The sequence below is a fragment of the Syngnathoides biaculeatus genome, chromosome 12 (genome assembly GCF_019802595.1).
Source record: "Syngnathoides biaculeatus isolate LvHL_M chromosome 12, ASM1980259v1, whole genome shotgun sequence".
NCBI classification, from domain to species: Eukaryota; Metazoa; Chordata; class Actinopteri; order Syngnathiformes; family Syngnathidae; genus Syngnathoides; species Syngnathoides biaculeatus.
The window spans coordinates 10,664,948-10,692,539 of record NC_084651.1 but is presented as its reverse complement, the minus strand read 5'-3'; the positions used below and the strand labels follow the sequence as shown (position 1 = coordinate 10,692,539).

The following is a 27,592-nucleotide window of genomic DNA, read 5'->3' as shown; positions in this document are numbered from 1 at the left end:
CATCCATCCATCCATCCATCCATTTTCTTTGCTGCTTATCCTCACGAGGGAAGTGCTGGAGCCTATCCCAGCCGTCAACGGGCAGGAGGCAGGGTACACCTTGAACTGGGTGCCAGCAAATCGTAGGGTACATGCAGGCAAACAGCTGCACTCACAATCACACCTAGGGGCAATTTAGAGTGTCCAATTAATGTTGCATGTTTTTAGTATGTGGGAGGAAACCGGAGTGGCCGGAGAAAACTGACGCAGGAACGGGGAGAAGATGCAAACTTCACACAGGCGGGGCCGGGATCGAACCTGGGTCCTCAGAACAGCGAGACCAACACTTTACCAACTGATCCACCGTGCCAACACTGGTTGTGCATCTCATCTAAAATAAAACTTTTTTTTTTTTATATCGGGACTGCTCTTTTTAGTGAAGTAAAAAAAATATTTTTACTTTGTAAAGCACTGTGTGTTGCACTTTAATGTAAGAAAAGGGCTATATAAAATACATTTGATTTGATGTCTACAGGCCACGTCATTACAAACTGTACATGATAATATAAAAAACTAATATTGTTGGGGGGCCAGGGAGCTGCTGTGTATCTGAAACGGCTGTCATGTCTTCCCATATTGGTTGCAGAGGCCAAAACTCCGCCAGGGAATGACCTCCTCCGCATGCCGGAGGCAACAGGCGTCTCCGTGCGCGCACGCCGTTCCATTTAGCTGCAGGAAATCTCATTGGCTAAAGATCGCACGCAGTGGTATTAATATTCCGTGCTTGGATGCTTGGAAGCGAGACAATGACGTCATGGCGGAGAAGACAAAAATCCTGGGAAGAACGCACGTGCCGCCTTGCTGTAATTCTCCCGATAAGGAACTGTTTGCTCTCAGAGCCTAATGAAGCAATTTAGCAGATAGACGGGGGCGCCATGCTGAGTGCTTGGCTGCATTGTATGGCTCTTTATCAGACTCTAAGAGGCTTTTATTGTGATTTACACATTAATGAGCCTTTATCTGTTTGCTCACGCTACCACTTGTAATCGGAACAATGCTCCTCTAGTGTTTTTCACTGATCTTGCTCGGCCAAGCCTTTTGATTTCAATACACGTGAGTGAGCGTGTGTGTGTGTTGTACTTTATCACACACCTGCTGGAGAATGGGCATGTGGTGCTCTGGCCCTCCCCCCACATTGGTGAGTGATTGTTAATGAATGGAGAACAGTGGGTTGACGAGTACCCGTAGTACACTTCTAGCCTTGTGCATGCGTGTGCATGCTACAGTGGGTCACGAAAATTAAACCTCAAAGTCACTGAGCTGATGGCGGTCTCATGACTATAATAGCTAATATGAATTGTCTCGTACATCTAGAAATGGAACATAGATGTATTCCCACAAAGATGCCTCGGTAATCTTGTGTCTGATTTTTAAACTCAATACAGTCCTTTATATGTTATTGAAAGATCATTTTTGCGTGTACATATTTTCAAGACAGTGATCATAAATTGGACTTCAAGGTAAGTAGCGCTGTCATTTCCAGTTTGATATCATTTGCAATTCTGAAATGGGCCCTACAATATTGAAGATGATTGTGTACGAGTTTGAAATTTAAGTTTTTCCCTGAGAATTCCTGATGCAATCCACTATAAAAACACTGACTGGTAGGGAAAATGTAGAAAAAAAGGACATTTGTTGATTTTCACTCACGTTACAATTTTGCGTTGAATATCATTCCAAATCGGTGGGTTTTTTGAGCTTATAATAGCTTGGGATGATTTTTTTTTTGTTTCTATTGTACCACTAATAATAACCCCTTACGCAGATTGACATGTAGCCTATTTATTTTGAGGGGAAGACAAAAGCAATTTTATTAAACCATAGCTTTAGATATCTTCAACTGGAATCCTCAGGAGACAAAAGCAAAGAGGATGATTCATGTCAAGTATTCATCAAAGCAATTATCTTGTTGACACTTTCTTAAAAGTTCTAAAAACTCCAGTTCAAAACCGCAATTGATGTTTGCTTACCGTCAGGCATCCCATTAGGCTTTGCTCGAAAGGTCGCTGGAAGGCTCGTGGATCTCCGCACCAGTCGAGCAGCTCTGTGGCCGCCGAGTGGAAGTTGGCTGGGTTCTGTAAGTGCTGCGCAAACACACAAAAACCATCAGGAACAAAAGGAAATGATGTGGGGGTGTTATTTCCCTGCGTTCTCACATGAATTGTAAAAAAAACGTTGGAACCAGAGACTATTTGCAGGCTCCCGCTCAGCCTCCTGTTGAGTCCAGGTCTTGTGTTTCTGCGTGACCCCGTGAGGACCTTTACTGTGTCCAATATACGCCCACTCGACGCGCCGTTGCATTGTGGGAAGAAGATCACACCCTCAGCCACAATGATGCCAGTGTTTCTTGTTAATCTGTGTTGGCGACGGCTAGCCATCACCCTCACAGCCCGCGCCCAATCTTTTCCACCAAAATCCTGCTTTCCTGTGCTTGTCTTTCTTCTCCAGGATGTAACAGAGCCTCAGCACCAAAAGCCTACTGGCTGGCTTGTGCCTGTGGATAAAGCAAACAACCTAGGTCCTGGCAGCCATGTGTGCACACTCCATCGCCGATGGGTGTGTGTTGTCTAATCTCTCTCAGTGTCTGTCAGTCTCTCTCTCTCTCTCTCTCTCGCGCTTGTTCACAGAGGCCCAAAACAGTCAAGTCTTTTCTTCTCACTGTCTGAAGGCTACTCTAGCTGGCAGAACACAATAAGCGGTTTTAAAAATTGGGCTCCCTTTCTTTGCGGCTCAGGAGGTTAATAGCTCCGAAACGACACAGAGCCGTGGCGAGATCGAGCCTACTTGAAAGCATTTATTATGTTCGTGGGGAGCCGCAGTGTGTTGTTTTGTGAGTTCCCGCAGAGAAGGTAGAGCCATTGTCCTTCGGGGCCAACGAGAGGTGAAGGTTCCTGAAAGAGCGGATTTTTTGCATGTGACAAAAGGGCCCCCCGGAGCACCCGCCTACTGAGAAAATCTCTACGAACTTCCATAGATATCATGAGCCCCGAGAAGGAAGACCTTGAGTGACTCGTCGTTTGCGATTGCCACGGCTCCTCCACGGGAACGGGGAGATGCTCTTGCCCAGTGAGCCTGTTTTACGTGAGTGACATGAGATGGCATCACCGCCGCTTGACGGGAAGCGGATCGGCCTCCGGCACCAGAAGAATTCGAGCTAGTGCAGCAGGGGCCTGTCTGCTTGCATGCGAACTCGCAGCTCCTTTTGCTGCGACAAGCTCGCCACTGCCGCTCTGCCTGACAACATGGGCTCCGGTGTGAAGGGAACGACAGCAGTGAGGGAGGACGGGGCTACTCCTGCTACCGTTCCGGGTTGGCTGAGGACAAGGACGGGCGAGGGAGGTAGGGGTAAGCGAAGCGCACCACTGCTGCTACAAATTCTGCACACAATGAACTGATGGACTGATTCCTTCTGAGGGTTGGAGACAGATCAGTCAGCTCACTGCCAACTGACTGCAAAGTCAGTTCAGTGAAGTTTTTATCGAAAAAATGGATCATGGTTGTAGATGATGAGAATATTCCAGGCTTTGTTGTATTTGCCTTCAAATATACAAGCGGATAACGTGCGTGCGTTTGATTACTACTGTGTGATGGTGTGACTGTAGGTTTGAATGGTTGTCTATGTGTACCTTATGACAGACTGGAGAAGAGTCCATGCCGTAGCCCAAAATCAGCTAGGAGAGGCTCCATCTTTCCATGACCCGGAACAGGATAAGTGGTGTACAAAAATGGATAGATGCATACTGTAGATTCTCTACTGATTGAAGATGCTGGTAAACTGCAGTTTTATCTACTCAATCATCTGCAGTGCGGCAGTTAAGCACTGTATCGTCATAACAGAAGGTCACCAGTCCAATTACGACATGGATCCCTCTGAAAGCTCAACTTTGTGGTCTTTCTTTGGGCTTTCTCCAGGTAGTCTGGTGTCCTTCCTCTACTAGCAAAAACAAGTTCCAGACAGCTTTCTTGGAAAAGGTGATGACAAGAGATCTGGAACTGGTCTCTGGTGCCCTGGGTGGGACACAGTTGTCACCCATTGCTCCTCAGGGATGGTGGGTGAATTCAGACATTGACAAATGACCATCAGTAACTGCGTGGGTCGGTAGATATATACAGACTGACGATGAGCATGAATAATTCTGTCTTAATGTGTGCTGTGATTGACTGGCAACCAGTCAAGGGTGTAGTCTGTCTGGTGCCCAAAGTCCAGTTCAACTTGGCTCTGAACAGGACAAGTGGTATCAGGATAGATGCTGTAATTAGCAAGATGCTGGTGAAGCACAATTGCCTCACAACAGGAAGGTCACTGTTTCGATTCCAGTATGGATCTCTCTGTGGTCCTCTCGTTTGGGTTTTCTCCAGGTACTCTGGTTTCCTTCCTTCCAAAAACATGTTGCAAACGGCTTCATTTACCTAGGTGTTGACGGAAGATCCGGAACTGGTCCCTGATGACGAAACGTTACTCCGCATTATTACTTAAGGATGGAGCTAAACTAGAAGGATGACAAATGACCACAAATGACATAATTCTGTGGCCTATGATTGACAAGCAACCAGCCATAGTATAGTCCAATTTTCCCTGATGTTGGGTGGGATAGACTGCAGCTGGCCATGACATGACCGTGAAGAGTATAAATGGTAATGAAAAGCGATGGATGGATACAAAGTGGAGTCACTTAGCCACTTGCAGTGTGGTGGTTTAGCACTGCTGCCTAACGGCAAGAAAGTCATTGGTTTGATACTAGCTTTGACCCCTCTAAACAAGACCTGGAAGTGGTCCATGGTATTCTGGGCGGTTCTGTGAGTAAATTCAGAGAATGATCCACAAATGACCCAAATCAGTGGATTACTATTTGTCTAGATCAGTGGTTTTTAAACAGGGATGGATGGATGGGTGGATATCAACTTGATAAAAATGAAGTGTGAGATACCGTTTGGTATGTATAACACTGGGACAGAGGGCCCACTTTTTGACAGGTCTACATAAATATACAGTATGTTCTAGGGTTAGGATGGAAACAAACATTTTGTTTTACTGACATAGGAAAGGGAACAGGAGGATGAGGCGTAATTTTAAAAGGAGCACTGTGCCATTGCTCTTGTTGTTTAATTTCATGGTGGGTTACAGTTTCCCACAGGTATGATGTCACGCTGTTATTCAGGAGACTGTTCCAAGCCAAACCGAACTCTGTCGCTTTGTGGAAATATGACAAACACCAGTGACGCCCCCCGACTCCCCAAACCACAACAGCACCCTGCTGGCAAACAAAGACTACATTCTGACACATGAACTCAGCTCTGGGTGTCATTCCCACCAAAAGTGTGTCAGGATGCTGACATTGAGATATTTTGGCAAACTCAAGGGCACCTTTGATGATGACAGAAGGTGCTTGGGGTGTGCTCAGGGGAAAGTGGGGGAGGTACAACGGCTAAAAGCCAGATAATGCATCGACCAGAGGCTTGGCGTCGCATGTTGGGGGATAGAAATAATCACGCCCACACGGTAAACAAGTGCCAACCCGTCAGCTCTTACTGAACATTCGTCACAGAGGCGGCAGCCCCGGGTCACGTCTGACTGTCTGTGTGAGTTTTTTGAGAAAGTGAACAAAAGCACACGGAGAACATGTCAAGAGGAGGATACAAAAGGACATCAAAGGTCAATCGAGGTCAAACCTGTTTGATGCACTGCAGCCTGTCATTGGTCTGCTGGATGTGCCGGTCCATGGATGGTAGCGTGTTCATGTTGGCGCTTCTACCGGGACGCCATGAAACTTCGACCGTTGATCTGCAACATAGAGAGAGAGACAGTTCTTTTCAGGCATGTCGCTATCAAGTCAATGTATGGACGAAAGTAGTGGGACACACTTCTATGCGCAGACATAGAAGACCACAATGTGTCCCGCCAAATTCTTTACAATACTATGTACTACATTGAACAAAATACTGTAGAAATTAAACAAAGAAAAATGGCAAAACGGGAACAATATACATAAAATAAACATGGATGCAGACAACAAGTCAACTGGAAAGATAAATCATTCACCATGTAGTAGTATTCATCTCAGAAACTGTTGATGTGCTTTAGAGATGCCCTTTTGGCTAGCAACAGAGTTCAACTGCACTCAGCACATCATTCTTTAATTTCCTGTGTGAGCGATAGTCTGTGAACAGAGAAACAACCGTGACTTTTGATGGAAAATTGGGAGGTGAGCAACAAAGTGGACTAGGGGTTAGTATGTCTCTATCAAGTGTTTTGAAATTCAGAGATTTAATCTAGGCTCTGGCCCACCCTGTGCGGCATTTAAGTGTCCTCCCTACGCTTGTGTCAGTTTTCTCTGGTTTTGTACTTTGGTTTCCTCACGTATTCCAAAAACGTGCATGTTAGGTTCACTGAAGACTCTACAGTGTCCATAGGTGGTTGTTTGTTCATACTGAATGCCGCGTGGGATTGATGACCAATCCAGGGTGTAGACCACCTCTCACCCAAAATCAGATGGATTAGGCTCCACTTCCCCCTCAATCCTAATGAGGACAAGCGCTATAGAAAATGCATGGCTTGAAAAGGGAGGCATTTAGTATTCTCAAGCAGACTAACCCTAACCCTGTTTAAATGGGGGTGCTAGTAGAGGGATGGAGAATATTTGAGGATATACAACATGTAGTGCAAATATTTAACAAAAGAATTTTCCAACATAACGGAACAATATTAAACATACTGTGGATCTTCCACATAACAATGAAGCAGATCAGCTTTGAGCATGCTTAAAAGAACACCTCCCAGTCGAGCCTAGTAGATGATAGATTTTTTTTTTCCACCCCTTCTGTCGCATGCTCATTCGCTCTGACCAGCTCTGAAAAATGGGTTAAATCAGGATTAAGAAGCATCGTGCTGCTTTGGTAGTGAGACCTCTGTCCCTCGCCATGCCAATGTGTTTATCTCACTGCAGATTCCTCCACACAAAAGGTGAGACCACAGGTGGTGGCAGGGGTGGATGGGCAGGGCGAGAGCATGTGTGTGCGTGTTCTAGAAAGCTGCTCGGTACTGATAAAGGCTCCCTCAAGACCCCCCGCGGTGACAAACTGCGGATGCACAGCCAGGAAAACGCTTCCGTGTGCTGAGCGGATCTTCTACGAAATGTTGCAAATGTCCACTCTCTCCCTAACAGGTATGTAAATATAATAGCTCCAGTCCTTTTCTTTGATTATGTGTAAAGGTGAGGCTTCAAAAGAGCAATTGTAGAAAGAATAAGAGTGTGTTACTAATCCTCTGAGCTAAGCGGAGTAGAATTACTCGCGCCGCATCTTAAACATGAAGGAGAATGTGGTCGAACGGAGAGAGGGAGGGAATGCTATTTTCTCGCAAGCCTACACGAGATATAATGATGCTGCCTTCAGTGACCATCTGTGAAAATAACCCCAAAAGGCCCAAACGTCACGCCGCCGTGACGCAACGCCCGTGGCCTACTTCCGCTGTCCCGCAGTGTCACCTGACATCCAGTAGATGTCTCCCTCCCCTGCTGTAGCTCACACTTCATTCAAACATCAAAACCCAGAGTCAGTAGTAGTTCAGAGGAGGGCCCCTTTAAGCCCCGACAAGCGCTACAAATCCCCCACAGTCAGTTCTGCTGCCCACAAGCGAGGCACGCTCGAGCCCGCCGCCGGCCGCCCGCCTGACCTTGTGGCTATTGATTAACTGCTCCTCTTCTTCTTCCGCTGTCGCAACACATACAAAGGTACGAGTGGAGAGAACGGTGTCGACAGGGAGCGTGAACACACCCCTGAGGACCGTGTCAGGTTGTTCACAGAAATAATAACTATTGGACTCAAAACATTATGAAACTTTTAAACACAAAAATACTGTCCTGAGATTAGGCGGCAGTTCCAAGCCTTTCCCCCTTACGTCAACTATCAAAACAAATAAATAAATAAAATATACAATATTAAAAAAAATAAAAAAAACTTGCGCGATGCTGGAAGCAAAATCTATTTATTCATGAGCAACAATAAGGTTTAAAATAAATAAAAGCGGCGGGACGGTGGCTCAGCTGGAAAAGCGTTTCTTTTTCTCCGGGCACTTTGGTTTCCTCCCACATCCCAAAAACTTGCAAAATAATTGTACACTCTAAATTGCTACTAGGTGTGATTGTGAGTGCGGCTGTTGTCTGTCTGTCTGTATGTTCCCTGCGATTGGCTAGCAACCAATTCAGGGTGTACCCCACCTCCTGTCCATTGACAGGGATAGGCTCCAGCACGCCCCGCGACCCTCGTAAGGATAAGCGGCAAAGAAAATAGATGGATGGATAAATAAAAGCTCTAGAACAACTTTAAAGAAATCATAAACACGAACAAAGTTGCAAGTTCTTTGCTTTCTTGCTGCCGTTTTGATGAACAACTGTGTCAAATCATTTGAGTGCAAAAGCGTCAAACAGGAAAAAAATGCCGTTCCTATTTCTTTGCTTGTCATATTATTGCATTATGAACATAAACCGTGCATTCACAAGCAACACCGTGGTGGATAATAAGTACCCAGAAATTTACGAAATGAAAAGCGAGTGTTTTTTTTTTTTTTTTGTGCTGTTCTGGTTAGCAGCAGAGTATCCTGTTTTAATCTCTATATATATCCTGCATTCACTTTGAATTGAAGACAAGCAAGCCATCGCCTAACTTTGTGTTGCTAAAACAAGTGCTTCATGTCAATTTGTCTTCTGTTTGTTAACTTGCTCCTCCCCTCCACACAGGCACACCTTTTATTTATGTTGGAAAAGACCAAGCTCAAAGATCTCGTCCAGGGAAAATGTGCAAATGTCCAAAAATCAATAAACACGACTGAGCGGGTCGCCTCAGGACCGCACCCCATCACTCACGGGATGTTGCATAATGTGACCCCCCCTCCCCACTGCATGTTTACCTTGTAAATAGCCAGCGATAATAAACACTCTAATCTGTCATATCATCACAGCCAGGGTAGGGGGCGAAAACAAGTTAACCGTTGTAACGGCAAGCCTGACACGCTGTGCCCCCGGTTTCCAGAATTTTCCATCTTTCTGTCGCAGATCTTTATTGTCTCCCAAACATCTTAATCAGCTGCACTCAGCAGAGATGCAAAACAAAGGATTACACATCCAATTATGCTGCGACAGCAGGAGGAGGAGGAGGCCTGACTGAAAATACACAAACAAAACTTGACATTTTTGGAGGCTGCTTTCTCATTTCCTGAGTAAATTGAATAGAAGGTGCGGGTGAAAAACAAGCACAATCATGTGAAAAGCAGCGAAGATCCACAAGCGTTCAAGTTAATGATAACCTGCGTCTCACTACGTTACGTTCACACAGATTGAGGATTTATTGCCGCTCCTTAGCAAGGAAGTTCAAACGGCCAGTTTTTGCTGCTTATATTTCGAAATGATAGTAGAAACATAAATGTGACTGATGACTGAAGTGAGCCATTTAAAACATCGCTGCAACAAATACCCTCGAAAATCAATCTTCATTTTGCTATTCTTGGGTATAAAGTGTGCCCAAAAAGTTCCAGGACATGAGTCACAAACACAAGAGGGTGATGCACAACACTGTAAAATACCACTGATATTGTAATGGTAAGCATTGATCGTTGTGGTTTTCCAGTCGATATTTAAACACAAACGGCGGAGCAAAACATGTAGATAGATAATATAACAATACTCATGGGGATACATTCTTTATCCCAATGATAATACATCTTACTAAGACGAGTAGAAGTACTACTGTTCTTCATTTGTGTTTGCATGATTGTACTAAACAGCCTCCCTGTGGCCACCAGAGAGAAACACTAGCAGGAGCGACACGGATCATTATATCGTGATTTTATAGAAATTTTATTGAACGCTGGAGTCCCATAGCTCAATGATTAGAGCATTGGTTTGGTAAACCAGGGGTCGTGAGTTCGTATGCCACTGGGGCCTCCACTCCCCGATAGGGGTTGCGTCAGGAAGGACATCTGGCGTGAAAACTGTGATAAACAAATGTGAGCGTTCATCTGAGAAGTCACGGTGTGGCAACCTCTAATGGGACAAGCCGAAAGAAGAATTTTATAGAATGCTATTTGTTTCGGGGTCAGGCTGGAACGGATTAATGACATTTGTCAATAGTTCAATGGAGAAATATGACTTCAGAGATGAATGTTTTGAGTTACGAGCGTGCTCACGGAAAGAATTAAACCCTTATCTGGAGACACGACTCGACAAAAGGGTGACAACCCATTGCGAAATGTGCATGTTTATCGCCGACGCATGCTATTGTTATTTTTCCCCACCCTTTCATCATCAAAATGTCTCTTTCGGTTCTTCTGGGTTCAATTAAGTCGCTGTTGTTTTACAACGGGCGCAGAAATAACCCAGAGTTCATTGGGTCCGCCAAAGCGTAGAGGGCGGCGATGAACGATAAGAGCTTATTTAACCAGAAGAAGAAGTGGCAATGCAGTGCTGCGGACGCAGTGGGGGATCTTCTCCCCATCCTCTCCTTGCCTTCACCGACAAGGCCACATCGCTGTGTTTGTCTCGCTCTCTCGCCTCCCACAGACACTTTGTGCTTTTTGCTCCTCTATTCTATAGCCCTCAGACATCATTAGAGGCGCCCAGCACGTCGCTTTTTTTCTCCAGCACCTTCTATTTCCCTCTCTATCATTTTCCTCTCTGCCGAGACCCCCCCCCACCTCCCCGTCCGTCCGTCATATCTGAACCCCCCCCCCCCCCTTCGCTTCCTGGAGGCCCCTGCCATAACAGGAGGTGGAATGGATTCATTTGCTCTAATGTGGTTGGGGCTGCAGCGTGGCACGGCGCAGCGCAGAGCGACACTTTTTCCCCGGGTGCGCGCAGCCTCTGTGTCGGGCCAGGCGCTAGTGTGCAGTTCATATGTTTTCAAACAGGCCAATCAACACCACTCAGCTGCGACGGACCCCATGCCCCCCACCACCACCACCTCCAGTCTCTGCGCGCACGCCATTATCTCAAGTGGAAAACTCCCATGACCAGACAGTCACTCTCATTGCTTTTATTATCCCTCCTCTACTCAATTCTCCCTTTTTTCCCCACTCACATACAGTAGTTCTCAAGCTGCTGGATGGACAAAATAATCACTTGATCCATTGTTAAGAATTGTGTTGATTGAGTGGAATTGATGATTGATTAATATGGTCTGCCACTACTTGGATGAAACCAGCAGAGGCACTGTTGAGTCGGTCTAGATTGCAGTCTAAAGTAGAAAAAAAAAACATGCCAAGATTGAGCTACCGAAGAACGGCGGTACTCTGCCTTGACGTTTGAGTTAAAGTTGTTCTGTCAGTATGACAGAAAACTAACGTGACTAAAGTTAACGTGTATCTCAAATCAGCATTCCCCATTAAAATGAATGGAAATGCCATGAAAGCGTTCCAGTCCACAACAACAACAAAAAAGTACTATTAAAAAAAAAAAAAAAAAAACATTGCCCATTTTGCAGGATTACAGTAAAAAAAAAAAAAAAAAAAACTCCATAAAGTCTTGTGAACGAGATTGAGTCATAAAAAGAATTGGTTCCCCAGGCACAGTAGCCAAATGGTCGCATCCATTTAGTTTATTGTATTGTCAAATCTGTTATCCTACACGAACCAGGTTTCCTGCTAACTAAGAAATGAATTGACAAAAATGTCATTTTATTCAATGGAATGTTTATTTTTGAGTCCCAATAAAACCCTTCCACTTGCCAGAGAATGGGAAAAAAAACTAAGTTAGGGTCCAATCCAGCTACTGCTAACGTCACGTCATTCTCTATGGACCTCAAAGCTGGCCGATTACCAACAAAAAGATCGAAGAAAAACAAGAAGTTGACACGCTATCACATTTTTCCACAACGATGAATGAATTTCACCATTTCTATACATAGCAGCGTCGACTCCCATCTAGTCATTCGCCATGAAGGAGAAAGTAGCCTGCTAAATAATACACTAATCTACGAACAAACGGAAATTTGATACTCCAGCATTTAATTCCACATTTGATCAGGATTTAATGAGCTCTTTTTGGCATTTGGGGCACAGTACAACTATTCATCTTCCCTAGAACAAATGGTAGTCCAATCTGTCTACATCTTAGTGTATTACATCATGCAGCTATTGGCTCTTAACGTCCTACATCATTCTCGAGTAAGCAGAAGTCCAAAGCTTACAAACAGACGAAGAATACAAATCTGTCACTCCGCAATGTTTTTTTTTTCCACCTCTGAATCCCAAATGGTGCTGCCCGGTGCCATGAGCCAAGAGGCTCCCTACTAAAATACAGAACGGTAGACGTACACAAACTTCAACAGATCAGCCTTGTCACTCATTTATTAAATTCACAGAACATTTTCTAATCCTGACTCTGTTGGCAAAGCAGTTAATAGTCACATGGTTCCCTCAGGCCTGAATAAAACACCGTGTCACAGCCGCCAGCCTCCATATAAATGCGCAGTGATGCTGTTTGTTTATCTTGTGTTTTAATGTGACAAACGGCGGAGCAGCGGGCGGCCATGCCCCGCTAGCAGCTGTGATGCGGGCGGGCCGTCGCCCCGCGAGCAGCTGTGATGTGGGCGACATGCGAGCCTCGCGACTCCCTTCTATAAATATGTTGCTTGGGCTCCGGAGCATTGCAGGTATGCACCCTGAGAGCTCCACAAGGTGCCTCCTCCGTGGGTCAATGACAAACATTGTCGCTATAGCGGCCATTTCGGGTGCCGACACAGTGAGCACGTCGTGGCCGATCATCAGGAGTGCCGCGGGAAATTACCACACAGCGGTGCCTTGAGATACGAGTGACCCGGCTTACGTGTTTTTCGAGATATAAACAATCACTTCACAATAAGCAGCAGTTTGGCAGATAGAGAACAGTTAAAAAAAAGGTTGCAAGCCGTTTAACACCACTCCTTCATCAGGTAACATAAAACTAAGGGGTCTACACGTGTATGGACAACGAGCAAATTACTGTACCTTGACTCGAGAAGAGCTCACTTAATGCTGACGCACAATATAAGACACAATTGCTGGCGAACACTTAGCTAGCATCGATATCGATGGTGTTGTAACTTTTTATGCAACTGATATTTTAAAACAATGTGGGGGAGACGCATTGTAGACAGACATTGGTAAATGGTAAATGGATTGCATTTATGTAGCGATGTATCTACACTATACACTATGAAAGTATTACCAGTCACGCAGGTGCTCATTCGAGACGGATATACGTGCCTGCACCACGCCTCTCCACCCCTGGAGTCGCGCCAAGTCTCGAACCCCCAAGTACGAATGGTTGCATGCCTCCGTTCGGGCTGCAAGCTCAACAACTATCAGCATCGACTCGACAACAACGTTGTCGATAAATGCCCATTGTGTGACGTCGCATCATCTCTTCAACTGTACTCAAAAACTGACCACGCTGACAGTGGAACACCTGTGGAGCACCCCGGCGGATGTGGCTCACTTTCTGGACCTTGATACGGAATAACGACCGTCGTACTTGGCTACAACAACAACAACCAGTCACTCACATATGAAAAATGCAGTGGTGTGGTCGGTCATGCCCGCAGATATAAAGATACGGGTGTAGTCCACCAGTCATCCCCGCAGATATAAAGTTGCGGGTGTGTGTTTGGTTTGTAATTATGAGTGTACCCCTTTAAGAACGGAGCGGGGCGGTGTTAGGTAAACTAGGAAGTAGAAGTAGGTTGAACAGCAGAGACCGTGTGCTTCCATGTTAAAAAAAAAAGACGTCAGGCTGTGGTTCACTGCGCTGGATCGGGTTTCATGTGCCCGAAGAGTGTGCGACAAGTGCGCAGCTTAGCGGGAACATTGGTCAAGACTACACAAAATAAGTGACGTCTTTCAATATCTATGTATTTCTACTCGTAACAAATTTCACGCGTGTGATTTTTCGTGCTCGACTATGGAGATTTGCGAGTGCAATGGCGCACAGGCACATATGTGCAAGTCAAATCACAGTGACTGTATTACAGTTTTTCTAAAGCACAATATTAAAGAGCGCTATTGTCGTTATAAAAAAAAACCCACTTGGGAGGGGTCACTCATCTATCCCATGCAGAACAATTGTTCACAATGTAGCAAAAGGTACGATAACCACCTGTTGCCACTCATACAACAGAGTGGCTTCCTGCAAATCAACCAGCTTTCGGTTTAATTAAACAGGCCCAAAGTAAGTCCATTTTTCAGTTAATTGAGATGAAAACATCTCCAGTTCAGTATTTCAGTTTGGTGGTAAAGTGGGTGCCTTGGCTCTGTAAAGGTTGAAAAACTGCCATACACGGGCCTCCAAACAACAAACGAGAGAGCAAAACACAAATTACGGTGATAGAAGTATTTGGCTTGCGCGTTCCGTCTCTCAACAAAGGTAGTGAACCGAAAACACAGCCAAACCACATCACAAGAATTGCAAACATCACTGATGCGCCGCAGAGATTCTTTTCTGCTGCACCGATCTGCACTTGCATGTTGTCTGAAGTGTTGTAGCAGCAAGAGGCCCTGTGAGCTTCGGAAATGGAGTCTTTTGTGAGCAACCCCCCCCCCCAAAAAACATACAGTTTGAACGTCACATGGCAAAAGAATGAATGAACTCATCCATTTGCTGACAACTATAAATACCTGCTGCAGAAGACTGTACGTCCTGGCTGCCACGTAGGATTTTCCACACTAGTCACCAAAGGCTAGATATCTATCGCTTGAGATTCGAAAGGAAGTCTGTGTGTGTATGTGTGTGTGTGTGTGGACAGTGTGCATATCTGTTATCATCACACTCGGTCATCACGGAGAGGAGATGAGAGGTGCATGTGATTGACAGTACTGTCTGACATGCTTGCGTAAAGCGAACCGTATGGCTGGTTAGTGTACAAGCATGCAAGTGGGTGCACACACACTCTCGCACACACACACTCTCGCACACACACACACTCTCGCACACACACACACACACACACACAGACATACATGCACACACTCACACACGTGACTGGCAAACGGGTAAACTGACAAATTCCGTGTCCTTCAGTTGCAGCAGCAAAGCGCTGACCCAAATGCAATTAAATAACATCTAGCGGGGGTGAGTGAGTGTAACACTGACACACACACACACACACACACACACACATACATACACGCACGCCTGCATTTTGGTCTATGTGTGGAAAGTGAAAGAGAAATACAGCGAACGGAGGGTGGAGGGGGGTGGGTGGGGGCAGAGCGTGAGACTTGACAAAGAGCGAGTGTGGTTCAATGTGCTCAGTAAGCCATGAAATGGTATTGGTGCCATTACGGGGGAGGGGCATACATATATCTGTGACATACTAGCCGTGCTATCTCGGATCTTGTGTGGTTTCATGTTCAAAATAATACAGTTTTTGCTTTGACGTCGTAATCCCGAGGTGAGACTCTTTGGGCCTCAAGAAATATAATTGTATAAAACGAAGTCGTTGTCTTCACTCTCAGACACTGAGGGCGGTGTCCGCTCAGCAATGAAAGCCTGCCCCGCTCAACGGTCAATTAAATACCACTTCAACAACCTGGAAAAACAGATGCCACTTTGTCTAGCATCATTCATACGTGTTTACATTCAACTACATTTAAAGGTCAAGCGTCAATCCTATAAACATTCTAAAATAGATATTGAAATGAAAAATACATATAACATTATTCACTTCAATGTCTATACGAAAAAATAAATATGAGCGGAGAGCGCGTCATCCATGCGTAAAGCTGCGGAAGTGTCATTCGACGACATCCAAGTGGTCGCCATATTGGCTGCATGGGACATTCGCCAGTGAAAACACGCTGTGGCCCCTACTATAGGACGCGCCCCTTCAGACACAGAAGAGAACACATCACAATCCAGTGAAGTGTCTTGGGAAATATTACCCTATTGTTTCTAGCCATATTTAGATATGCGGATCACTTCTAACAACGGACTCCCAGACAGTATGTATGAGCCAGCCCGGCCAAAGCTGTGTTCGTCCGCGAGGCACGACGCAGAAGCCTTCGTCGTCGAGCCCGACGCAGAAGACGTCCAACGAGCACATCGACACGTTTAGCACCTCTGTCATACATACCCGGATCTTTTGTTACGTTATGAGAGACGGATTATGTGGTCCCCCCCCCAAACTATTATTTTTTTTTAGTAGTACACGCTCGTCCTTTGCACCCGTGCAATTAGTTTTTCACGACGGACCGGGTCTCTTGGAAACTTATGAAGCGTAAAATCCATCCACCTGAGTGTTCAAGCAATATCCACCAATGCAACGAGCCGGCATTTTAGCTAACACGAAGGAACAACGAGCTATATCTTCCCGCCGGTAAAACTAATAGAAAGAAACGCGTCCGCTTGAGCGCGCTACTGCCTCCAACGTCACTTCCTGGTTCTTGTTGAAAACAAAACCCTCGAGAGGATTTCATGGCGAGAGTTACAAAAAGCCATAAACGTCAAAATCATGTTTTGTGGTGAAAAAACGGATGGGTCCATACCGGCTGCCGTTTTTTCCATTAATAACATACTAAAAATCATCCATTTCATTACACTCGACCTTTAAGTAGGGAACATGTACAGTTCCAACGAAAAGACTGAAATTGCCGGAATATGATATCTTGCCCAAAAATATGGGACTTGCCGAAAGCAGCCGCACCAGCCGGAAACCCCTTTCCCCACCATGGCAGACATGTCTAACTTTTCTCCCCCTCGTCGCTCATTCACTTTCTCCTCCTTTACCAGTGAGCACTCACTGCCGACAACGAGGCGCTCTAAAGAAGCCATGCCGGCGGGCCATGAACACAAACATATCTCAAAATCAGTTATCCTGTGCTGGATCACATTTAAATTTCCTTTCTATAACGTAGAACTATCATGCAAGCAGGCTTGAAAATTGGTTGAGCATTTTTTTCTAGTAAGTACTTGATCTACTCAAAAGGTGCCTTGCTTTAATGATGCTCACATTCAGATTCAGAATCAATAGAAGTGCTGTGTTGTATGTCAGTTTAAACTGTTTTATCAGTTTCTTGTCAAAAATAAGCTAATTTAAATTAAACTTTTGTCAAAATCTGAGTGCAGAAATGGGTACTCAAATCAAAGGTAGAGCGCCCCCTAGGGGGCAAACACGAGGACAAGGACACTGAGCCGAAAAGAGACTTTCGCATCAGCAGCTCGTGGGGCAGACAAATCCCAAACAAATCATATTTTCAATCCTCTGACATGGTGAAAGTGTTTAATAAGCTTCGAAGCGGCGAGACCTTCCTGCGTGGGTGGAAGGGGGAGCACGATGCACTCATTCATCTTCCCGTGCGTGTGTGTGTTTGTTCAGTGCGGCATGTCAGCACGAGGGCACGGGTAGCAAAGAACACAAAAATGTGCGCTCGCTGTGAAAATGAAACCGTCTAATGGCGCACACACGGAGCCGCGCGGGGAGGGAGCGTGTTTACTTGTGATCTCACCATTTGTTACAGAAATACACATAAAAAAACAACTCCTGGTTAACATTGATTCCGAACATGTCAACATGATGCTTGACAGCGTGCAGCAACTGAAAACACAACAGACAACAAGAAAGTGTGTTTACGGGCTTTTTGCACCTATGCTAGGTTCAATCCAAGGACTTTTTCTTTTTAAAGGGAAATACAAAAGAAAAGTGACTTTTCAATTACTTGTAAACAAATGTTTGGATCTCTGGAGTGCCAGCCGATTCGTTAAGTGTGAAATTAGGCAAGCGAGTAAATCTTTTGTGGCTGATGTGCTATTTATGACAATGTGTCTGAAAGGAAGCCATTCCACACGACTAATTTACATTTTAACGGGACAAGCTAACTCCCCCATAGTAACAAAATGCTTACTCACCAAAGGCCCAGTATGCGATAGGGTTAGCTTTCGGCTACTTTTAGCAAGAAATTAGAAGGTGTAAAATTCTACATGACCGAGGCAGTGTTAATCATTTGCCATCCCCTCGCGGGGACACTCGGAGAGGGCACAACCCTGGACCTACGCACTGACCTGTTAGCTTGGGCCTCAAAGACTTTGCTAACGCTATGCCAGAATATCCTCCTCTCAAAGTTATTTGGAATTGCTAACATTCCTGCTCGACAGGTATAATTATCTTTTTTATGTTTATTAACTGTATATTTAAAAAAATTAAACTGATAACATTCAGTGTTATACAAATAAGTTCACCGATGTGGCAGCCGTAGCTAATGTCAGCTTGTTTACAGTGCTGATGCTAGCAAAGCATTGCTAGCACTGCTACTTTGTTGAACACGGAAATGTGTTTTCTGTGTTCTCGTCACACTTTCCTAATCCTTATTCCAGTGATTTCCAACCTTTATAGAGCCATGGCACATATTTAACAATTGAAAAATCCCACTGCACACCAACAAAAGCAAATGTCACCAAAAGTGGATCGATTAATTACTGTATGTACTTCCTGCCATCTAATAGAAGAGGATTTTTTTGTTCAGTCTGTCATTGTGCCTCATTGGCATAAAGAGATGAATAAAGGTACATTATTTCTTGGATCTTTCTTCTTATTTCCTTTTTTTTTTTTTTGCAATTACATAAAATTGGATAACTTCCCACGGCACACCTGGAGAGCGCTCACGGCACACTAATGTACCTCAACACACTGCTTGGGTATCACTGGCTTATTCCATCCATCCCGTTATGAACGGCCATGTGAATCTCGTTTGTAAGGGGCTAAACTCGGGTCACAAATTTGAGGAGGTTTAGTGGTGTGAGGGTACATTCAAATCTTTGTTGCAATTTAAAGTCCGCTATGTCCCCCTTTAATAATCTTAAAATGGTACTAAAAACGTTTCCAGTGTTGAAATTGGCATTTGTTCTGAAAGGCACTGCTAGAGAATTTTTACAATTTTCAAGCCCCCTTGGGCACCCTGGTTGTAATTTTTCAACTGGGCTTGCACTACAAGTACTGTATGTCTGAGGCAGTCAATGACAGCATATGAGGGGATGCCAAGAGAGAGTAACAACAACAACAAAAATATCCACTCACAACACATTACATGTAGTGGGAGCCCAGCCAGGAGGGACACGCTGGGAGATATAGGAGAGGAAATGGCTGCAGAGCAGGGGAGAGGAGAAAGGGGTGGCAAGAGGTCGTCCCTGGGTAATTTGTTCTGGTCCTCTCCAGGAGCAGACACACAAGGAGCAGGTAAACCAATTACAGTGTGACATGAATCACGACGAGCCAACAGCAGGCACTCCTGCACCGCACCGGCTGATGGTACCAGCTAAGGACGAACCAGTTGGTCAATTGCGAGCCCGACACCAGCATCCACTTATTGGCTGCCTTGCTTGCCGTTCATGATTGCATTCCATTTATCTTAAGACTCATATCAGGCCGGGAACCATATTTGTGTGGGTTAAATGTTCTCAATGGACTCTGCTCGTCTCACTTACAACAAATCAGTCACAAAAATAACTGTCATTAAACATCATGGTATTAAAAATATCTATCCATCCATTTTCTTTTGCCGCTTATCCTCACGAGCGTCGCAGGGAGTGCTGGAGCCTATCCCAGCTGTCAACGGGCAGGAGGCGGGGTACACCCTGAACTGGTTGCCAGCCAATTGCAGGGCACATCGAGACAAACAGCCACACTCACAATCACACCAAGGGGCAATTTAGAGTGTCCAATTAATGTTGCATTTTCTTGGGATGTGGGAGGAAACCGGAGCACCCAGAGAAAACCATGCAGGCACGGGGAGGACATGTGAACTCCACACAGGCGGGTCCGGGATTGAACCCGGGACCTCAGAACTGTGAGGTCAACGTTTTATCGGCTGAGCCACCGTGCCGGCGGTATTAAAAAATAATGAAAACAAAAGTCAAATGTAAAGTCAACTGGAAGATGGTATTCAGTCATTCATTTTCCGTACCCTTTATCTTCACTAGGTGTCGTAGGCGTGCTGGAGCCTATCCCGGCTATCTTCCGGTGGGAGGTGGGGCAAATCCTGAACTGTCCAATGTTCAAAAAATGACCAATTGAAAACATCACAAAAGTGTGAAAAAACTAATAAATATGGAAATGTACACTCTTTGGAGTTGGAATTTTGAATGGTTTCAATGAGGGTCAAATAAATGTGCGACATTTGTCCTAGTTATATTTTTTGAGAAGTATTTTTTTAGCATGCGTCCAATGGAGAAAAACGTATATTGAGTAGCTCACTTCTCCAGTTTATCACTAAATTTGTGTGCTTGCTGCATTATGGCTTAAAGACCGAGGTCAAGTCGACAATAAAAAGGGTCTTAAGTCTGAATGTCAGCTTTCAACGGGTATCCAAGGTAGAACCGTTGAAAGCGGGGCTTCTGTCCAGGTTTGCTCAACGAAGCCTGAGCAATTATTTTCATTTTGACTAATCGCGCAAATCGCCGTCACGGGCAAAGTCGCGTCGTACAAGCGACTCAGAAGAGCAGGAAGCAACTTGTAAATAAACAATCGCGTGCGGCGGTCGCTACGGGGTCCCTGTCACCTTCTAATCCTCCAGTTGATGCTAAACTGACAGGAGCGTGGTGAAAATCTGCGGCAGAACGGTGAAGAGAAGAGAAGAGAATGAATCTGACAAGAGTGGATTAGATATCACACTCAGCTCTGTTTGAGGTGGCCTTATTGCTTGTAGATTCAGGAGAGGTAAACATTTGACGACACTTCCGAAGGAGACCAGAATAAAGACGGCGGCGGGCGGGTGAGCAGGTGGGATTCAACAGATGTGGAAGAAAAGGGCAAAGTGGCGCTCCCCCCGCCCCCCTCGCCAGTGGTTTGCTTGCCAAACCTGCACGCTCGCTCGCCCAGCGGGTGAAGGCAACAGCGGTAAGACGCAGTTGGCAGACATTAGCGAACATGCTAAATGCACCCAGCATCTTCCTACCCATTGACATGAATTAGATGCTTTCCCCATTTAACTTGCAGAAGGGAATTGTGCTTTCATAACCGGTTGCATGTCGGGTAATGTGAGGGTGCGAAAAAATACGTGTCATAAAACATGGAAAAAATTACAATTTTCTCAACTGTCAATCTACTACTATGACTTTGGAGAAATGGATGCTACTTTGGCAATCATCTTTCATGCCGACACATAATTGCATGTTTGAGCTGCAAAAATATGTCTGCCTAAAGCCTCCGATGGCCTTTAGGTGGTCTTAAGAGATTTTCCCCTTCGCAACGACGATGCGTTCTAAAGTGGCCAAAATAGCACAAAGCCCCTGTCTACGTGTTTGCCACCGCATTGAAATTTTGTTTTCCCCCTCGCTGCTCAAACCAATTTAAGGACATATGCACAAAAGTGGTGCTTGGAAGAAGGAAGTTTGATTACATTTCTTTCAATATTTTAGAAAAGCTATTCAAGCTAATGTGCCGGGAACAAGTGAGCTGTGAGGCATGGGCTAAGGATAAATCACTCAAAATTGGGCTGATCTTCCACTTGTAAAACAAGGCGTATTTAAAAAATCTCCTTTCATTTCTGTCAATAAATCAAAAGTCAATGATCAAAATCTTTGTTTGAAAGCAGGAATATGCAAAAGCAACTTAAATTTATGCCACATCTGTAGAGAGCTATGGGTCAAGGAAAATTTTTGAGGTGATGTAGGATTTTCTTTGAGATATGAGCTGAGAATTGGCTGATATTTTTTTTTAAATGCTTGGACTTGCGGGCGCAAACTTGAGATTGATGGAAGTACTGTATCGTGGAAGTGATCTCAACTAACGGCAAAACAAGCACCTGTTTGCCGGCGAGTGAACAATTCTTTGAAAAAAGAGCCATGAATCTGTTTAATTTAGTGTACTGTCAAAATTAACCTAAAAAAAAATAATGATCTGTATTTCTTCTTCTTTTCCTTTCGGCTTGTCCCGTTAGGGGTCGCCACAGCGTGTCATCTTTTGCCATCTTAGCCTATCTCCTGCATCTTCCTCTCTAACCCCAACTGCCCTCATGTCTTCCCTCACCACATCCATAAACCTTCTCTTTGGTCTTCCTCTCGCTCTTTTGCCTGGAGCGCCATCCTCAGCATCCTTCTACCAATATACTCACTCTCTCGCCTCTGAACATGTCCAAACCATCGAAGTCTGCTCTCTCGAATCTTGTCTCCAAAACATCCAGCTTTGGCCGTCCCTCGAATGAGCTCATTTCTAATCCTATCCAACCTGGTCACTCCGAGCGAGAACCTCAACATCTTCATTTCTGCCACCTCCAGTTCAGCTTCCTGTTGTTTCTTCAGTGCCACCGTCTCTAATCCGTACATCATGGCCGGCCTCACCACTGTTTTGTAAACTTTGCCCTTCATCCTAGCAGACACTCTTCTGTCACATAACACACCAGACACCTTTCGCCAGCTGTTCCAACCTGCTTGACCCGTTTCTTCACTTCCTGACCACACTCTCCATTGCTCTGTATTGTTGACCCCAAGTATTTGAAGTCGTCCACCCTCGCTATCTCTTCTCCCTGTAGCCTCACTCTTCCCCCTCTACTTTTCTCATTCACGCACATATATTCTGTTTTACTTCGGCTAATCTTCATTCCTCTCCTTTCCAGTGCATGTCTCCATCTTTCCAATTGTTCCTCTGCATGCTCCCTGCTTTCACTGCATATGACAATATCATCTGCGAACATCATGGTCCAAGGGGATTCCAGTCTAACCTCATCTGTCAGCCTATCCATTACCACTGCAAACAGGAAGGGGCTCAGAGCTGATCCCTGATGCAGTCCCACCTCCACCTTAAATTCCTCTGTCACACCTAAGGGACACCTCACCATTGTTCTGCTGCCATCATACATGTCCTGTACTATTTTAACATACTTCTCTGCCACACCAGACTTACGCATGCAGTACCACAGTTCCTCTCTTGGTACTCTGTCATAGGCTTTCTCTAGATCCACAAAGACACAATGTAGCTCCTTCTGACCTTCTCTGTACTTTTCCACGAGCATCCTCAAGGCAAATAATGCATCTGTGGTACTCTTTCTAGGCATGAAACCATACTGTTGCTCGCAGATACTTACTTCTGTCCTGAGTCTAGCCTCCACTACTCTTTCCCATAACTTCATTGTGTGGCTCATCAACTTTATTCCTCTATAGTTCCCACAGCTCTGAACATCCCCTTTGTTCTTAAAAATGGGAACTAGAACACTTTTCCTCCATTCTTCAGGCATCTTTTCGCCCGCTAGTATTCTGTTGAATAAGTTGGTCAAAAACTCCACAGCCATCTCTCCAAATTGCTTCCATACCTCTACCGGTATGTCATCAGGACCAACTGCCTTTCCATTTTTCATCCTTTGTAGTGCCTTTCTGACTTCCCCCTTAGTAATCATTTCCACTTCCTGGTCCTTCACTCTTGCCTCTTCAACTCTTCCTTCTCTCTCATTTTCTTCATTCATCAACTTCTCAAAGTATTCTTTCCATCTATTTAGTACACTACCGGCACCAGTCAACACATTTCCATCTCTATCCTTAATCACCCTGACCTGCTGCACATCCTTCCCATCTCTATCCCTCTGTCTGGCCAACCTGTAGAGATCCTTTTCTCCTTCTTTCGTGTCCAACCTGGTGTACATGTCTTCATATGCCTCTTGTTTAGCCTTTACCACCTCTACCTTTGCCCTACGTCGCATCTCGATGTACTCCTTTCGCCTCTCCTCAGTCCTCTCAGTATCCCACTTCTTCTTCGCTAATCTCTTTCCTTGTATGACTGCCTGTATTTTGGGGTTCCACCACCAAGTCTCCTTCTCCCCTTTCCTACCAGATGACACACCAAGTACTCTCCTGCCTGTCTCTCTGATCACCTTGGCTGTCGTCGTCCAGTCTTCCGGGAGCTTCGGTTGTCCATCGAGAGCCTGTCTCACCTCTTTCCGGAAGGCCGCACAACATTCTTCCTTTCTCAGCTTCCACCACATGGTTCTCTGCTCTACCTTTGTCTTCTTAATCTTCCTACCCACCACCAGAATCATCCTACATACTACCATCCTATGCTGTCGAGCTACACTCTCCCCTACCACTACTTTACAGTCAGTAACCTCCTTCAGATTACATCGTCTGCACAAAATATAATCTACCTGCGTGGTTCTACCTCCGCTCTTGTAGGTCACTATATGTTCCTCCCTCTTCTGGAAATAAGTGTTCACTACAGCCATCTCCATCCTTTTTGCAAAGTCCACCACCATCTGCCCTTCAAAGTTCCTTTCATGGATGCCGTACTTACCCATCACTTCTTCATCGCCCCTGTTTCCTTTATTTAAAACATCAAAATAACTTTACCTTAAGAAGGGCCCCCACTATCTTAATCATAACACATTATGGAAAACACGATTGACAGGCTAACACTTAGCATTAATGGTTACAGTGTTGTAACTCTTCAGGCAACATATATATGAAAAAATAAATCCAGATTTTCAAACTGCTCAAGTGTTTACATTCTGCTTCTGTTATTATAAAGTACAATATAATTGAGTGCTTTTTTTCCCTTTTAAAAATACATCACAAAAACGTATTTTGTTTGTTGGGGAGGCTGGAACGGGTCAGTGGCATTGCCATTCATTTCAATAGGTAACGATGATTTAAGATGAGTACTTTGAGTTAAGGGTGTGGCCACGGAATGAGCTGAATGAATCGTCTCAAAGCACCAGTGTACTTGAAACCCCAATATTTCCATTTGTTATGAAAAAAACTGTGAGCTCATGGAATTTTCCTGGAAGGGTTGAACACAGGTCAGTGAAGGAAAGGCAGTAATTGAATTCCACATTCCTGTCAACATTTTCCCCAATTTTTCAGCGACTAATGCGGTCAAATTCAGCCCCATCGCTGTACATTTTGCCGCTGATCCACATGATGATTTGTGGACTTCTCTCCATCACACACATTGCACTCTTTTTGCATTTTAGTCCATTATTTCCTTCTTTCTCCACCTCCCCCCCTCCATCTCTCTATTGTCTCACTTCCATCTCCACCCTCTTCATCCTCGGTCCCCCTCTCCTCGCTCTTTCCACCACCCCCACTCCAAGCTCCCTCCCTCTCTTTCTCCCTCCCTCGCTCCCTCCCTCTCCATTCCTCTGGCCCTAAAACCAGCCCCTCGGCCACCCGCTTGTGCTCAGATGGCTGTTACCATGACAACCCCCTTCTTTCAGCTCTGGCTACAAAAAATAAATAAATAAAAAATAACGAAGACAATGTGTTTTCCATTTAGATGAGTTTTCAGGCGCGGCGGGGAGATATGGAGTGTCCATCTTGCCTCCTCTTTCACAGCGGAGGAAATGTAATTAAAAAAAAAGAGAGAGCTTTCTTTCTAACTCTGCCTCTTTCTGTCCGTCCGTCTGTCTGACTGACACCCCGCGCCTCCTCGCACGATAGCAGCTTGTAACGCAGCCGGCTGGTAAAGTGAGCTCACTGTTGTGACCGCAGCCAGGGAAAGCAGCATGCGCGTGGGGGGGTGGTAGGGGGGAGTCAACCTGCAAACAAATGCAGAGGAAATGCAGCAAAAGGCACAGGCGGAAAATGAGAAAACTTCTTTGCGCCGCAGCCGGGAATTTCTCTATTGATCGATTACGCGGCGCAATGAAAGGCACGCTCGGAAAAATAATGAGGTTTAGTTTGAGAGTTTTACGGGGGGATGAAAGATGAGCATTTTCGCGGCATCGCGCTCCAGGCTGGGAATAAATGCCGCGACCGCTGGAGCCTTTGTTTTGCGGATGATTAACTTATACGTAGCACAAGCAAGGCTAAACACTTGTTTTATACTTTCAAAATGAGACCCAACAGGGAGTGGATTTAGATGGAGCAACCACAAAATTATAGTAGGTGGGGTTAATATTTTTTTTCCATTAGGCTATATTAAATTCATAATATTTGGAGGGCGTCACGGTGGATTAGCTGGTAAAGTGTTGGCCTCACAGTTCTGAGGCCCCGGGTTCAACCCCTTTCCCGCCTGTGTGGAGTTTGCGTGTTCTCCGCATGCCTGCGTGGGTTTTCTCCGGGCACACCGGTTTCCTCCCACATCCCAAAAACATGCAACATTAATTGGACACTCTAAATTGCCCCTAGGCGTGATTGTGAGTGCGGCTGTTTGTCTCGATGTGCCCCGCGATTGGCTGGCAACCAGTTCAGTTACCCCGCCTCCTGCCCGTTGACAGCTGGGACAGGCTCCGGCACTCCCCGTGACCCTTGTGTGGATAAGCGGCAAAATAAAATGGATGGATGAATATTTTTAATACCGTGATGTTTATTGACAGTTATTCTTGTGATTGACTTATTCTTAGTGAGGCGAGCTTGGTTGACAGCTGGGATAGGCTCCAGCACTCCTCGCGACTGACGTGAGGATAAGCGGCAAAGTAGATGGATGGATAATATTTGGAGCAGCACTTCGGTAGTGGTAAGCACGGGTGCCTCACACCTCTGGGGTTCTGGTTTTGAATCGCTACTTAGGCCTTCTGTCTAGAGTTCAGGTCCTTCCCACTTCCCCAAAATATACGTTAGATTAATTTAAGACTCTATGGGTGCAAATGTGCGTATGAATGGTTTATTTGTATTTGACTTGCAACCAATTCAGAGCGCACTGCAAGTTGAATTTATCAGTGCCCCCTACTGGTGAATATCACTGCAGGCCAGTTCAAATGCTGTCACGGGTCAGATAGAGTCTACAGGTCGTCAGTTCTCCAACACTGACAAAATTCAAATTAATCATTTTATTATTGTTCCAATAATATTTATCCATCCATTTTCTTTGCCGCTTATCCTCACGAGGGTTGCGGGGAGTGGTGGAGCCTATCCCAGCTGTCAACGGGCAGGAGGTGGGTAGACCCTGAACTGGTTGCCAGCCAATCGCAGGGCACATGGACACAAACAGCCGCACTCAAAATCACACCTAGGGGCAATTTAGGGTGTACAATTAGTGTTGCATGTTTTTGGAATGTGTGAGGAAACCAGAGTGCCCTGGAGAAAACCCACGCAGGGATCGAACCCAGGTCCTCAGAACTGAGGCCAATGCTTTACCAGCTATATTATATATATATATATATATATATATATATATATATATACATACATAATATTCATTGTGTATATACTACTGTATGCATAAGTTCACAAAATGAGTGTTTTTATGAAGTGAAGAAATATTTTTTCTGGATTACAGTTTACAGTATGATGCTGGATGTTCCGTTCACCAAAACAAGGAGAAGAAGAAAAAAAAACATGGAGGAATTAAAGTTTATTGTGCAGTCTAAGGATGGTGAGTCAATGAAGTGCGGTAATAAATGAATGGAGAGAGGCAGCAGTATATTAAGTGTATGTCTGCCTGTTTACAGTGGAAATAGTGAGTCAGGGACATTTTCTTTGGGTCTCTTTTCCAGTGTTTATAGAGAGTGGTGAGGAACAACACTTCCTGAGAGGAAAGCCAGCTTTCCGAGGCCAGACCCTCTTACGCTCTCGTTCTCTCTCTCTTCCAGGCCCCTCCGAAAGGGGAAAGCTCCGTCTCCGATTGCGCTTTTCCACCCGTTGCCGCCCAAATATGAAAGACCTGTGACTGC

The 27,592-nt window shown here is 45.1% G+C and overlaps 1 protein-coding gene across 7 annotated transcripts in view; it reads right to left on the bottom strand.

Annotated features, from left to right (window-relative positions):
- zmiz1a (zinc finger, MIZ-type containing 1a) overlaps positions 1–27,592 on the bottom strand; it is a 215,071-nt gene that overhangs the window by 38,306 nt on the left and 149,173 nt on the right. For all 7 annotated transcript variants that reach the window (XM_061836926.1, XM_061836929.1, XM_061836931.1 and 4 more), the window contains 2 exons: positions 5,710–5,821; positions 2,010–2,123 (listed from right to left, as the gene is read on the bottom strand). In XM_061836926.1, the coding sequence (XP_061692910.1) occupies positions 2,010–2,123; positions 5,710–5,778 (183 nt within the window). In that variant the 5' untranslated portion in view covers positions 5,779–5,821. The remainder of the gene's footprint in view (positions 1–2,009; positions 2,124–5,709; positions 5,822–27,592) is intronic.